Source organism: Schistocerca piceifrons, chromosome 3, assembly GCF_021461385.2.
Source record: "Schistocerca piceifrons isolate TAMUIC-IGC-003096 chromosome 3, iqSchPice1.1, whole genome shotgun sequence".
Taxonomy (NCBI): domain Eukaryota; kingdom Metazoa; phylum Arthropoda; class Insecta; order Orthoptera; family Acrididae; genus Schistocerca; species Schistocerca piceifrons.
Window position 1 is genome coordinate 311,553,031 of NC_060140.1, and position 13,412 is coordinate 311,566,442.

A 13,412-nucleotide genomic window follows, 5' to 3' on the forward strand; every position below is an offset into this window, starting at 1 on the left:
TTTTTGTAGTAAGGCGCTTTTTGCTCTTTATTTCCACACTCTGCTCTCCTTTTGTATTGGTTGTACCAAACACAGTCTAATGGCTTTGAAAGGGCGAGGAACAAAACAGACACTGTTCTTGCTCATGTAATACATCTGTTACCTGAACTATTACAACCACGAGGTTGATGGAGTACCCAGTGTGTCAGCAACCCATAGTCTGTCTGCGCTGGTACCGGTGATATGGCGTCTCGTATCCATCACTGACTTTCAATATAGGATTTGGCATCATCTATTCACATGACACGTCTAAGTGCAACGTTAATCAACATGACACCGTAGTCCTCTTTCAGCAGCTATCTCTGTTTCAGTTGTTCATGACTGTGAGTGAATCTGGCCAGCTATTGAAGTCATGTCGTGGAGCGATTCCTAAAATCATTTTTAGTCCTTTTTTCAGTTATATGTTCAAAGATTACCAACTGGCCAGAGACGTACATACTGTGTAGCTCTCACAGGCCTGCCACTACGGGAACGGTTCGTTCGACACTTTGATAAAATTCCAACTAACGCCGCATCTGATTTCTTGTTTAGCTACATCCATAACTGAGAACTGGTTTTAGTTCGCTACTACATTTCGCCCGAGTTTTTTGCAATCATCATATTTCTACCTGCACTAAAACAGGTTGATTTGATTATAGTTTGCCTCTTTTGTCTCACCTAAAATTAGCCAATTGTTCAGACGGATGGGTCATAGCCGCTCGGTTCCGAAATGTAGGCATCTCCATCATTGTGATTAGTACCTGTAATCCTTCACTTTCCCTGCGTCAGTCCCAAGCCGTGGATAATATACAAAAACATCCTGCTCGATTGATTATAAAGAAGGGATTACGGCGGTCTAAATGCTTTTCAGTCTAGAATATTAAAACTGAGCAACATTGGGCAGTGTTAAGACAATGGACTCGCATTCGAGAGTACAGAGATGCGAAACCCCATCCAGTCATCCAGACGTCATTTTCATAAAATGTTTAAGGCAAGTACTGGTACATCTCCTCTGTAAAGGACGCAATAGGTTTCCTTCCCCGTTCTCCCCAATGCGAGCTTCTGCTCCGTCTGTAATGACAGCTTCATCGACGGGGCATTAAAGCCCAATCAATTTCCTTTATCAATATCCTCATGATAACGATACAACTGACGATTCAGTGTGCAGGTTACAATCAGTTATCGCGATTTCAAAAGTTCCTAGCAGCACGTATTTCTTCCACAACACAGCTGTTTCAAAATTATCGATAGAGATTATTTATTTTGTACCGATGACAGACTTTAACAAGATGATGCTCTAGTTAACTGCACATCCTCCGCCATGACTGAATGCCTGGTTTACCTACGCCGTGTGACTGTAGTGAGAGGTAGGATAAACACCTTGTCGATGGAGGCGAAAGACGAGTCTCGGTAGGGAACCGGCTGGTTTTCGTTGGTACTTTGACAGCACAGAATAAGCACGCAGTCGAGCTCGTTCTGTTTTTATCCGTCTCCTTTCCTTCCGCTGCAGCTGCCTCTGAGCACTATGCGACTTAACTTCTGAGATCATCAGTCGCCTAGAACTTAGAACTAATTAAACCTAACTAACCTAACGACATCATACACATTCATGCCCGAGGCAGGATTCGAACCTGCGACCGTAGCGATCGCTCGGCTCCAGACTGCAGCGCCTAGAACCGGAGGGCCACTCCGGCCGGCTTTCCTTCCGCCTTTCCTCCAATCTCGACGAACGTTGAGTCGCCAAATTCACTGAAATTTGTTGGATAACAGTAGCTAATGAGCCAACCTAAGACACCTTATTAGTAGACAGTGTGCCAAGATCTATATTTTGTTTAATGACGCAACAGAAAATTGCGTAACATGATCCCTTAGTTAGGTGAATGGACTTTATTCCCTTGAAACGTACCTACAGATCCGCCATTATGCCTTTTTCGGCATAAGACACCTTATTGGGAGACGGAGCACCAGTATCTTTAATGTGCTTGTAGTGGAACAGGAAAATGGTACAGTTGCGTTGAGTCGTGAGAGAACATTTTTTTTAAACATATTTTATTTCACAAAAATGTTACGCATAAAAAAGAAACACCAGTGACAAGAAGACTAAAGGCACTAATATCTTTGATTTATTGTCAATGGATCATGCATGTAATTTCATCGTTCAGTGTTAAAGATTCATATGGCAGCATTACCCGAGCGGTTCTAGGCGTTTCAGTCCGGAACCGCGCAGCTGCTGTGGTCGCAGGTTCGAATCCTGCCTCGGGCATGGATGTGTGTGATGTCCTTACGTTAGTTAGGTTTAAGTAGTTCTAATTCTAGGGGAGTGATGACGTCAGATGTTCAGTCCCATAGTGCTTAGAGCCATTTGAACCATTTGAACAGCATTATTTCTCGAAAAATCTTTTAAACATTAATTGAATTAAGATGCACCGCTTCTACAGGGTATTTCACAATTCATGCTACACACTTCTAGAGGTTGTAGAGGGGATTTAGTAGATCAAGTTTTACATGGGAACCCATGTCCGGAAACGTCATCCAACGTCGCTACACGGCGTGAAGTTTATAGGCGCCGGCGCGTGATTCCGTTATGATGTTACAAACTTTCTAGCATGATAGAGAAGGATAAATGTAGCAATTTGAGGTAAGGGTACCTGAACCGGAAACGAACGAATCGAAAGTTATAAGCGAAAACCGTTCTGATACGTCTGACATTGGATTACACTTATTGGTGCTGTTGTTGCTAAGATTGTAGGATAGGTAACTTTCAGAGGAGGTATTGTGGACCAAATCAAAGACAAAATGTCTAATACACATACCTAAGGAGCTACGAGCACTTGCTCATATTCTCTACTGTAAAACACGTCTTCTCTATTGAACACTGATAGTTATTAGACAGTTCACTAACGACTTAATATGGACGTCACATCATTCTAGACGAGAGTAAAATATAATTTTAATATAAATGACATTCACATTTATACTCGGTCTCAGCAAAATTATATTCGCAGGTACTGCACAATGGCGATAAATGAAACAATCTGTCGTTGACAAATATTAATTATTATAAACAGCTATCTATCTAAGAAATATCTAAGAAGTAAAAATCTCTCTAAGAAATAAAAATGCAATTCACGGATACAGCGAATATAGAATCTTTGCACAAATAATATCCTTTATCTTCACACTACACAGCTTAGTATGGACCAGTGTCTTCTCAGAACAAAGTATGCTGCACGAGGTACCTTCAACTACAAGTATTTTCTCCAAAATTGCGAATAATCAATATCTGCGGATACTACGCATTGTAGCGATGAACAACTGATCTGAAGGAACTGAAATACCAAGTCTAGATAACTTGATAAAATACGTTGTTTGCGACCTAACAGCAGAGCGTGTCAAACACTCCTTTACTTACCAGAGCCAACTGGACAGTGAGCCAAAAGCTTCGTCTCCAGCTCGCCTCCCGCCGGGCGGCTTGCGAGGCTGCTCCCAGTACCTGCCACCTTACTTACACCAGGGCGGATCGTATTTCCTGTCACTGAACTATGTCTCTGGCCCTAACCCATGTAGTTTAAAAACTAGTTGGCTCTATAACCCAATGACACTATGATACTCTCTGACTAACGAGGAGAGCTCTTGAAAATATTCGTGTACTCTCATAAAGGAATGGTCCAATCCGACGTGTCGAAACCTGTCCTGAAATTTTTCACGCACGCAGAATACACAAAAAAAAAAACACGTACTGTCACGTAAGGCGCACTGCAAGTACATTTTTAAAGTGTTAAAGTTCCTCATTTCTGACGCTTGAATACCAAAAATGTCTCACAGCATTAATTTTTTGAATAACTTGCAGTTCATATTAACACCGACACTGTTGCAAATGTATTTGTTACACAAGTGACAAGCAGAAGTAAGAAAGTCAAGACATTGTACGTTGTTACAGTACAAACGACTTCCATTAATAGGGACTTTAATTTGCTGGCTTTAAATAATTTATAACAATTCCTATAGCGCGGTTCTTAAGATAATTTTTGAATAATGCAAATTTTGGGTAACAATGAAACATTTCCTTCTTCACTCCCTGTAGTCATTACAAAAATGCGAAGTGCCTGTTGGGTGACGAAAACAAACATTTTCCTTACACCAGGCGTACCTGACAAAAGAAAAATTAATACATTCAGACATCTCACAGTAATTACTAGTTTTATTTACACAGAAATGGAATGGAGTAAGAAATTCCCGTGGCCGTTGTTCTGATTATTGTGCTGTGTACTGGATGCTATTACCGTACAAGTTTTCTTTGGACTTGGAACGTACTCTGCTTTTGTTCTGGACTTTAGCTAGCACAGCAGTTATCGATCGAACCACAATTAACGGAATTATCCAAGTTACTTCCTGTTTCTTCTGATGTTTCCAAATTTTCTAAGGAAATGTCGACATCATTTGAATGAATGCCCGAGAAATCAACCAATAAACTACATGTACGTAGGTCTTTAGGAGCAGTAGATGATTTCGATTGCTTACCACGTTCGTCGTATTTTATTTTTGCCAGATTGAAAACACTGACTGGATTCCACATTACAGTGAAACTCTGGAACCTGCACAAGGACAGATGCTGTTAGCAAGCATGTGCAAAGAAATCACAAAGAAAATTAATTCATCTTTATCTCTATTGTTAACACTTAGCAGTACGGCTTATTATTATGAATATTAAATGAGTTGTAAATCAGAGCGAAAAGTAACTGTGAACGAATGTGCCAGAGAAACAATCAACAGTAACTGTAATTACCTTTGCAAATTACGATAGCATTGTGCCGTGTTACCTGTTTACCATCCACCCCCTTAGCTGAGTGGCCAGCGCCTTTGACTGTCATGTAGAGGGCCCGACTTCGATTCCCGATCGGGTCCGAGATTTTCTCTGCTCGGGGACTGGGTGTTGGTGCTGACTTCAACATCATCACCGACGCGCAAGTCGCCCAATGTGGCGTCACCTGAAAAGACTTGCAACTCGGCGTCCGAACTTCCGGCCATTGCTGCCATACGATCATTTCATTTCACCAGTTTATCGATGTGCCGTCAACCAAGGATATGTGCCCTTCGGGTTACACATGTACTGTCTGCTACAGCTAGAGCAAGGGCGTACAGCTGTCCAGCCGCATGGAGAACTAGCAATTTGGCAAACTTAAACACTTTTTAAAAAGTTCTTGAACTGTGTCTTAGTAGCTAAAAATTTGACGTTGTGTTTCGCCCTGGTGTATTCTTTCTGTATAGAAAAAAACTGACCGTTCCCTTTCAGTTACAAAGCGACGCGAGTGCGCAAGGGCGCACACCTACACAAACGCACACACACACACACACACACACACACACACAGGAAGGGTGGTGCGGACGAACAGCACCAAGAAAAAAATAAATTACACATTCACAGTCTTCGCTACCATCGGCTGGACGAATAAAGTTTCCATGAGGAGAACAAAAGGAAAAAATTGGAGTAACAAGTTGCTGACAAAAAGTTGTGACACAAGCTGCACACAGCTTTAATTAAAGTAGGATATACTGTTCCCTTTCAAAATGTTGGGCTGGAACTCCCTCACTTTCCGCTTCAGAAAATGAGATAACACAGACAGTTGAAATATGGTCACACGCAGAACAAAGTTCACACTGTTCACAGAAAAATGGCGCACACGTCTGCGGCGAAAAAAAGGGCATCCGGCCGCAAAGTTAGTTAAAATAAATTTGCGGAAACTTGAGCACAGCGGAGTCCGTATATAGACGGGGTAGACGCTAACGAATAAAAAAAAAAAAATACGTCGCGCTGGCATCCCAGACCGTTAGTACTGGTTGTCGGATCCTACAGCGAAAGACAGTCATACTGATATCACACGACTGTCCTGGGCGTCTCCAGACACATGCTTGGACTGGAATCACACTGACTGGAGTAGAATTGTCTTCGGTGATGAGTCCCACTTCGAACTGAATCCCTTGACCAGCAAAGACGTGACTGGAGATGCCCTGGACAGCAGTGGGATACCAGCCTGAATGATGCCCGCCCTACGGCGTAACAACCAGGACTGATTGCAGTGCCATTTATTTTCAAAAGAGGACCCGCGGCACCCTTACAGCACAGCGGTAAATCGACGACAATCTACGCCCCGTTTTGTTGCACTTTATGCAAGCCATCTTGGCCTTACATTCCAGCAAGTCAACGCCCGCCGGCAAACGGCGAGAGTTTCTACCACTTGTCTTCGTGCTTGCCAAACCCTGCCTTGGCCATCAAGTTCGCCACATCTCTCCCCAACTGAGAACATTCGGAGTACTATAGACAGGGCCCTCCAAGCATCTCGGGATTTTGAGGTCTAACGCTCCAGTCGGACATAATGTGGCACGATATACCTCAGGAGGACACCCAGTAGCTCTATCAATCAATGCCAAGTCGAATAACTGCTTGCATAAGACCCAGAGGTTGATCAACGCGATATTGATTTCCTCAATTTGAGAAGTACTTTCTCTTGAATAAATCACTCAATTTTCTTGAAATTGTTATCATTCATTTGTCTGTGCATGTACATCACATGTGCCATTTCCGTTCCCATTAGGATAGCTTTTTTTCTTTTTAAATCTATTAGGGAATGCGATTGGAAGACTTAGATATGTTGGAAGGATTGTGGGAAACTGCAGTCCGTTTGTAAAGGACATCGCATTCAATCGCTGACCCCAGTTCAGCATCGCCAGGTTGGCGAAATATCGCGGACCAGCGTTCGTAATTACACACCAAAAAGAAAGTTTTGCAACCCCTCGGTTCCCAGAAATCCTGAAGATAAACGTTGACTGTGGATATTGTAACACAGACACAGTCCCTGTTACTGTTCAGCGATGTCACTAAACCAGCCCAAAGATGTAAAAAACCATGCGTGAGCAGCGCCTATTAGATGGAGGGGGTCCGACAGCCGATGTTCCAGTCATTACACCAGGAAGGAGGAACACGACTCGTGTTGTCTATAGTTCAACCATGCCTAGACGGTCATACCGCGATTCAATCGCGTCCGCATTGTTACTTTGTGCCAGGAAGGGCTCTCAACAAGGGAAGTTTCCAGGAGTATCGGACTGAACCAAAGCGATGTTGTCTGGACATGGAGGAGACACAGACAGGAAATGTCGATGTCGTGCCTCGCTCAGGACGCCCAAGGGCTACTACTGCCTCGGATGACCGCCACCTACGGATTATGGCTCGAAGGATCCCTTGTGGCAACACCACCATGTTGAATAATGCGTTTCGTCCAGCCACAGGACGTCGTGTTACGACTCAAACTGTACACAATAGGCTCCATGATACGCAACTTCACTCCTGACGTCCATGGCGAGGTCCATGTAGCGCAGAACAGATGGGCCCAACAACATGCCTAATGGACAGCTCAGGATTGGCATCACGTTGTCTTCACCGGTGAGTGTCGCCTAAGCCTTCAACCAGCCAATCGTCAGAGACGTGTTTGGAGGCAACCCTGTCAGGCTGAACGACTTAGACACACTGTCCAGCGAGTGCAGCAAGGTGGAGGTTCCCTGCTGTTTTGGGATGGCATTATGTGGCGCCGACATACGCCGTTGAGGGATCTACGCCGAATCGCCGTTGAGGAGTGGGAGAATCTGGACCAACAGTGCCTTGATGAACTTGTGGATAGTGTGCCACGGCAAATACAGGCATGCATCAATGCAAGAGGACTTGCTACTGCTTACTGGTGGTACCGGTGTGTGCCGCAATCTGGACCACCACTTCTGAAGGTCTTGCTGTATGGTGCTACAACATGCAATGTGTGGTTTTCATGAGCAATTAAAAGGGCGGAAATGATGTTTATGTTGATCTCTATTGCAGTTTTCTGTACAGGTTCCGGAACTCTCGGACCCGAGGCGATGCAAAACGTTTTTTGATGTGTGTATAATACAATTATAATACTGCATTAACAAAACAAATAACTCTCTGTAAATTCCAGTTGAATACGAGGTGCATTCAAGTTCTAAGGCCTCCGATTTTTTTTCTCCGGACTGGAAAGAGATAGAAACATGCGCATTGTTTTAAAATGAGGCCGCGTTCATTGTCAATACGTCCCAGAGATGGCAGCACCATATGGCAGATGGAATTTTACCGCCAGCGGCGAGAATGAGAACTGTTTTAAATACTTAAAATGGCGACGTTTTCCTTACTTGAACAGCGTGCAATCATTCGTTTTCTGAATTTGCGTGGTGTGAAACCAATTGAAATTCATCGACAGTTGAAGGAGACATGTGGAGATGGAGTTATGGATGTGTCGAAAGTGCGTTCGTGGGTGCGACTGTTTAATGAAGGCAGTACATCGTGTGACAACAAAGCGAAACAACCTCGGGCTCGCACAAGCCGGTCTGACGACATGATCGAGAAAGTGAAGAGAATTGTTTTGGGGGATCGCCGAATGACTGTTGAACAGATCGCCTCCATAGTTGGTATTTCTGTGGGTTCTGTGCACACAATCCTGCATGACGACCTGAAAATGCGAAAAGTGTCATCCAGGTGGGTGCCGCGAATGCTGACGGACGACCACATGGCTGCCCGTGCGACATGTTGCCAAGCAATGTTGACGCGCAACGACAGCATGAATGGGACTTCCTTTTCGTCGGTTGTGACAATGGATGAGACATGGATGCCATTTTTCAATCCAGAAACAAAGCGCCAGTCAGCTCAATGGAAGCATACAGATTCACCGCCACCAAAAAAATTTCGGGTTACCGCCAGTGCTGAAAAAATGATGGTGTCCATGTTCTGGGACAGCGAGGGCGTAATCCCTACCCATTGCGTTCCAAAGGGCACTACGGTAACAGGTGCATCTTACGAAAATGTTTTGAAGAACAAATTCCTTCCTGCACTGCAACAAAAACGTCCGGGAAGGGCCGCGCGTGTGTTGTTTCACCAAGACAACGCACCCACACATCGAGCTAACGTTACGCAACAGTTTCTTCGTGATAACAACTTTGAAGTGATTCCTCAGGCTCCCTACTCACCTGACCTGGCTTCTAGTGACTTTTGGCTTTTTCCAACAATGAAAGACACTCTCTGTGGCCGCACATTCACCAGCCGTGCTGCTATTGCCTCAGCGATTTTCCAGTGGTCAAAACAGACTCCTAAAGAAGCCTTCGCCGCTGCCATGGAAACATGGAGTCAGCGTTGTGAAAAATGTGTACATCTGCAGGGCGATTACGTCGAGAAGTAACGCCAGTTTCAACGATTTCGGGTGAGAAGTTAATTAGAAAAAAAATCGGAGGCCTTAGAACTTGAATGCACCTCGTATGATGAAACGTCCCCTAAGAACGTGCAAATTGTATAACGCAATTCTTTGCGAATTCTTGGTACAATGACGACGAAGTTCTCGGGAAATCCTGTTGCATAAATTTAAAGAACAATGATTAGAAGAAGACTGTGTGGCCATTGTGCTGCTACCAACAAATATTCTGCCAATGCATCATGAGATTACAATAAGGAGATTACTGTGTGTACAGCAGTCATTTTTCCCTCGCTCAATACGAGAATGAATAGGATTTACAATCTTGCTGTTTAAAAAAGGAAGCTGCTACTATTCCTACATTTGAAGTACTACCAATAAACTGCCGTGCTGTAACCTCTCCAGGAATAATGGCACCAATTGTTTTCTGAGAATTTACACAGGTAACTTTCTACATCAAAATTAAATTGGTACGACGTATCGTCCGCCATACACTGTACAGTGACTTCCCGATTACGTGTGTAGATGTGGATGAAAAAGGACACCTGATGATCTCGCCATCGCCACGATGTTAAACTTAAATGTTCCTCTTTTCCTTAGAAACTGTCTCTCGTAACTTGTTACAATTAGGTTACAATGTGACCTTGGGCGTCTGCATGAAATTGCTACTTTTTTTTATAAGTGACTGGAATGCAACAGTAAGGTTCAACGTGACAGTTGAATTTTTGTCAGAGCTGCCGGAGATGTGTGTTTTAGGTATGCTTGCTTGTGTGAATGTGTGTGTGTGGTTTTCTTTTCTGAGGAAGGCTTTGGCTGAAAGCTAAATATGTAACAGTCTTCTCGTTGTGCCTGTCTTCAACTCAACAAATCATCTTTGCGATGAGTAGTAATCAATTCCACTCTTAATTTTGTTGTTTATACCTTTATATAATTAATATGAATATGGAAGCCACTATTTTGATTTAACAATATGAATTTAAATAATTTTATGATTAATTCCAAGGTATTCAGTGAGTTTTTCATAAGAAATATTTTTATTAACAGACTAATAATGTTATGTTGTCACTGAAAATTGAATTAAAAAATACCCGAGGAAATACTCTTGGAATGCAACACAGATAATCATGTAAAAGATGAAAATAGTACTTGCACTGTAAAGAAACGGAAGTAAACTTAAAAAGCCACACTTCTCCTATCACGGCAATGTTAAACTTGCTATTTACGAGGGTCATATTGAAAGTAGTAAGCAACACTTTTTAAATCTCTTAATATTTATTTTTTAGAGATACCAAGTGCATCATCGTAATTTACATACTTTTCTCTCGTTTTTCAACATCGTCTCCATTTGTTTGCAGATGTTTTCCTATCTTTCTGCAAATTTCTAAATACTCTTACAACAGAAATCCATTCCAGATGCAAGACACTGACACACTGCTTTCTGAACATCCGTCTCGTAATGTTCATCACCTTCATTTTGAAATCTCTGGGGAATGTTTTAGCTGATTGTTTTAATCTGAAGCGTGTGGTCTTTGGTCAATACACATAGGAGTCAACGGGCACATACATTTTGATAACCTAAACTTTGAAACATTTATTGCACTACACTGTGACCTACTGGAAGCTTAACAGCGATTTCGCTCACTGTGACATGCCTTTCTTGTCTAGTGAGATGACGAACTGTCCCTCGTAGCGAACATGAAGGCAGTTCGCAGGCGACCGCTACGAGGCTTTTCCCATCTTTGAAATGCTTCACGCATCTCCTAACAGTAGTAGCACCCAAACAGTCATTTCCAAAGGCAAGTTGAAGTCTGAAGTAAATTTCAGTAGTAGATTTTCCCTCTTTACCAAGGAATTCAATGACAACACGATACTGAAGCGAAACATAGATGACCGCCATTTTGGAAATACTGCCTCTGGTCACGTGACAGAAGCTAATGACGTCACAATATAGCAACATGCGGTGGACAGGCTGTAGGTTACCATCATGCTGTCGGTTGTTATGTTGTTGGAAACTGAATTTTAACAATGGGTTGATCACGACTTTCAGCGTGACCCTCGTAGAAACACTGCAGATACTCATTACTGAAATTGAGCCAGAATGTCGTAACATATACTAAGGTGACGGAAGTCATGAGATATCTCCTAACTTTATGCCTGGCCTCCTTTTGCTCTCCTTTGCTCTTGACACTGTGGATCTCTGAATGTTTAACTGCCGAACGATTTCCGAAATGGAATGTACCATGCGCCTATCTCCAACTACCATTCTGCGTTCTAAGTCAGCTGATTTCCATCGTGCGGCCATAATCACGTCGGAAACGGTTTCAAATGAATTAGCAGAGTACAAATGACGGCTCCGCCAATGCATAGCCCTTTTATATTTTGTGTGCGCGATACTACCGCCATCTTTATACGTACATTTGTCTGCCCCATGACTTTTGTCACCTCAGGTTCCGGGAGGGAGCAAGTGCCCCCTTTGCGGGTGCCTATGTATATGAAACAGAAGAAGTGCTTGTGTCTCGCTTAGTTTTGTTTCCTCTGTGTCATCTCTTCGGACCTACCTGCTTTGCCCCCACAGTACCTCCCCCCTCTCGCGCGCTGGTGACGGGCTCGTTCTTATGTTGCAGTGCACTCGCTGCCTAACCTGACGGTGCTGAGCCTGTCGGGCTGCAGCAAGATCACGGACGACGGGGTGGAGCTAATCGCCGAGAACCTGGGCAAGCTGCGCTCGCTCGACCTGTCGTGGTGCCCGCGCATCACGGACGCCGCTCTCGAGTACATCGCCTGCGACCTCAACCAGCTGGAGGAGCTCACGCTAGACCGGTGAGTGGCGAGCCGCGCCGCACTGTCCTTGTCGTCAGCCGTCCACGTCCTCAATACGCTGCGGAGATGCGATATCGCTTCCTCTTAACCATTTTATAGTGAATCCCCTAGCTTTGAGCTAGCCATCGCCACAGTAAGTTATATTGCCCCACCGAACTTCTGAGTAAATCTTCATAATAGTTGTATGTTTTTCAGTAAATACAGCATACAGAAAAGAAATCATGGTCATCTCATTTAATCAAATAAGGCTCGTAAGTGACAGAAAATACAATTACAAAATAACCTCTAATCTCCTGGCATCTAAAATACCAGGGGGCGTTAAATAAATAATGCAACACATTTTTTCTCGGAAAGTTTCAGTTGAAAAAATGCGGAGTTTGCTGTGGATCATCGTGGAATATTCTTTCCTCAGATTTTTGGACAACATGGTTGTGGAGATGAAGCAGCGATTAGTATGATTAATCACTTATTCAAAAACAGTCTTAATCGCATTTATTATTATTACACCGCTAACCGGTTTCAACCCGACGTAGGGATCATCTTCTGGGCGTTTACACCATTGGTCGACTGCTGGTGGTGTCACTATTGTCTACATACCAGCAGCGTGTACGGGTATGGAGACAACTTCATGAATCCATTGACCCTGCACATCAGCAGGCGACTGTTCAAGCTGGTGGAGGCTCTGTAATGGTGTGGGGCGTGTGCAGTTGGACTGATACGGGACCCTTGATATATCTAGATACGACTCTGACAGGTGACACATACGAAAGCAGCCTGTCTGATCACCTACATCCATTCATATCCATTGTGTATTCCGACGTACTTGGGTAATTCCAGCAGGACAATGCGACAACCTACACGTTGTGAACTGCTACAGAGTGGCTCCAGGAACTCAGAAGAGTTTAAACACTTGCGCTGGCCACCAAACTCCCAAGATATGAACATTATTGAGCATATCTGGGATTCCTTGCAACGTGCTGTTCAGAAGAGATTTACACCCCTTCGCACTCTCACGGATTTATGGATAGCTCTGCAGAATACGTGGTGTCATTTCTCACCAGAACTGCTTTAGACATTAGTCGAGGGCATGCCTCGTCACGTTGCAGCACTGTTGCTTGCTCGCGTGGACCGTACATGGTATTAGGCAGGTGTAGCAGTTTCTTTGGCTCTTCAGTGTACATTTGTGTGTGTGTGTGTGTGTGTGTGTGTGTGTGTGTGTGTGTGTGTGTGTGCCGTCTTTCGCTTCTCAACTTACATAGCTTCCTATCTGTCCAATATTATTCCTGAAGGGCTCTTGAATTCATCGCATCACACCGCACTTCTGCAACAAAT

The 13,412-nt window shown here is 43.7% G+C and overlaps 1 protein-coding gene across 1 annotated transcript in view; it reads left to right on the forward strand.

Annotated features, from left to right (window-relative positions):
* LOC124788620 (F-box/LRR-repeat protein 16) overlaps window positions 1–12,084 on the forward strand; it is a 284,668-nt gene extending 272,584 nt beyond the window's left edge. The window contains exon 3 of the mRNA XM_047255889.1: window positions 11,885–12,084. Coding sequence (XP_047111845.1) covers window positions 11,885–12,084 — 200 coding nt within the window. The remainder of the gene's footprint in view (window positions 1–11,884) is intronic.
* Window positions 12,085–13,412: the final 1,328 nt, after the last annotated feature.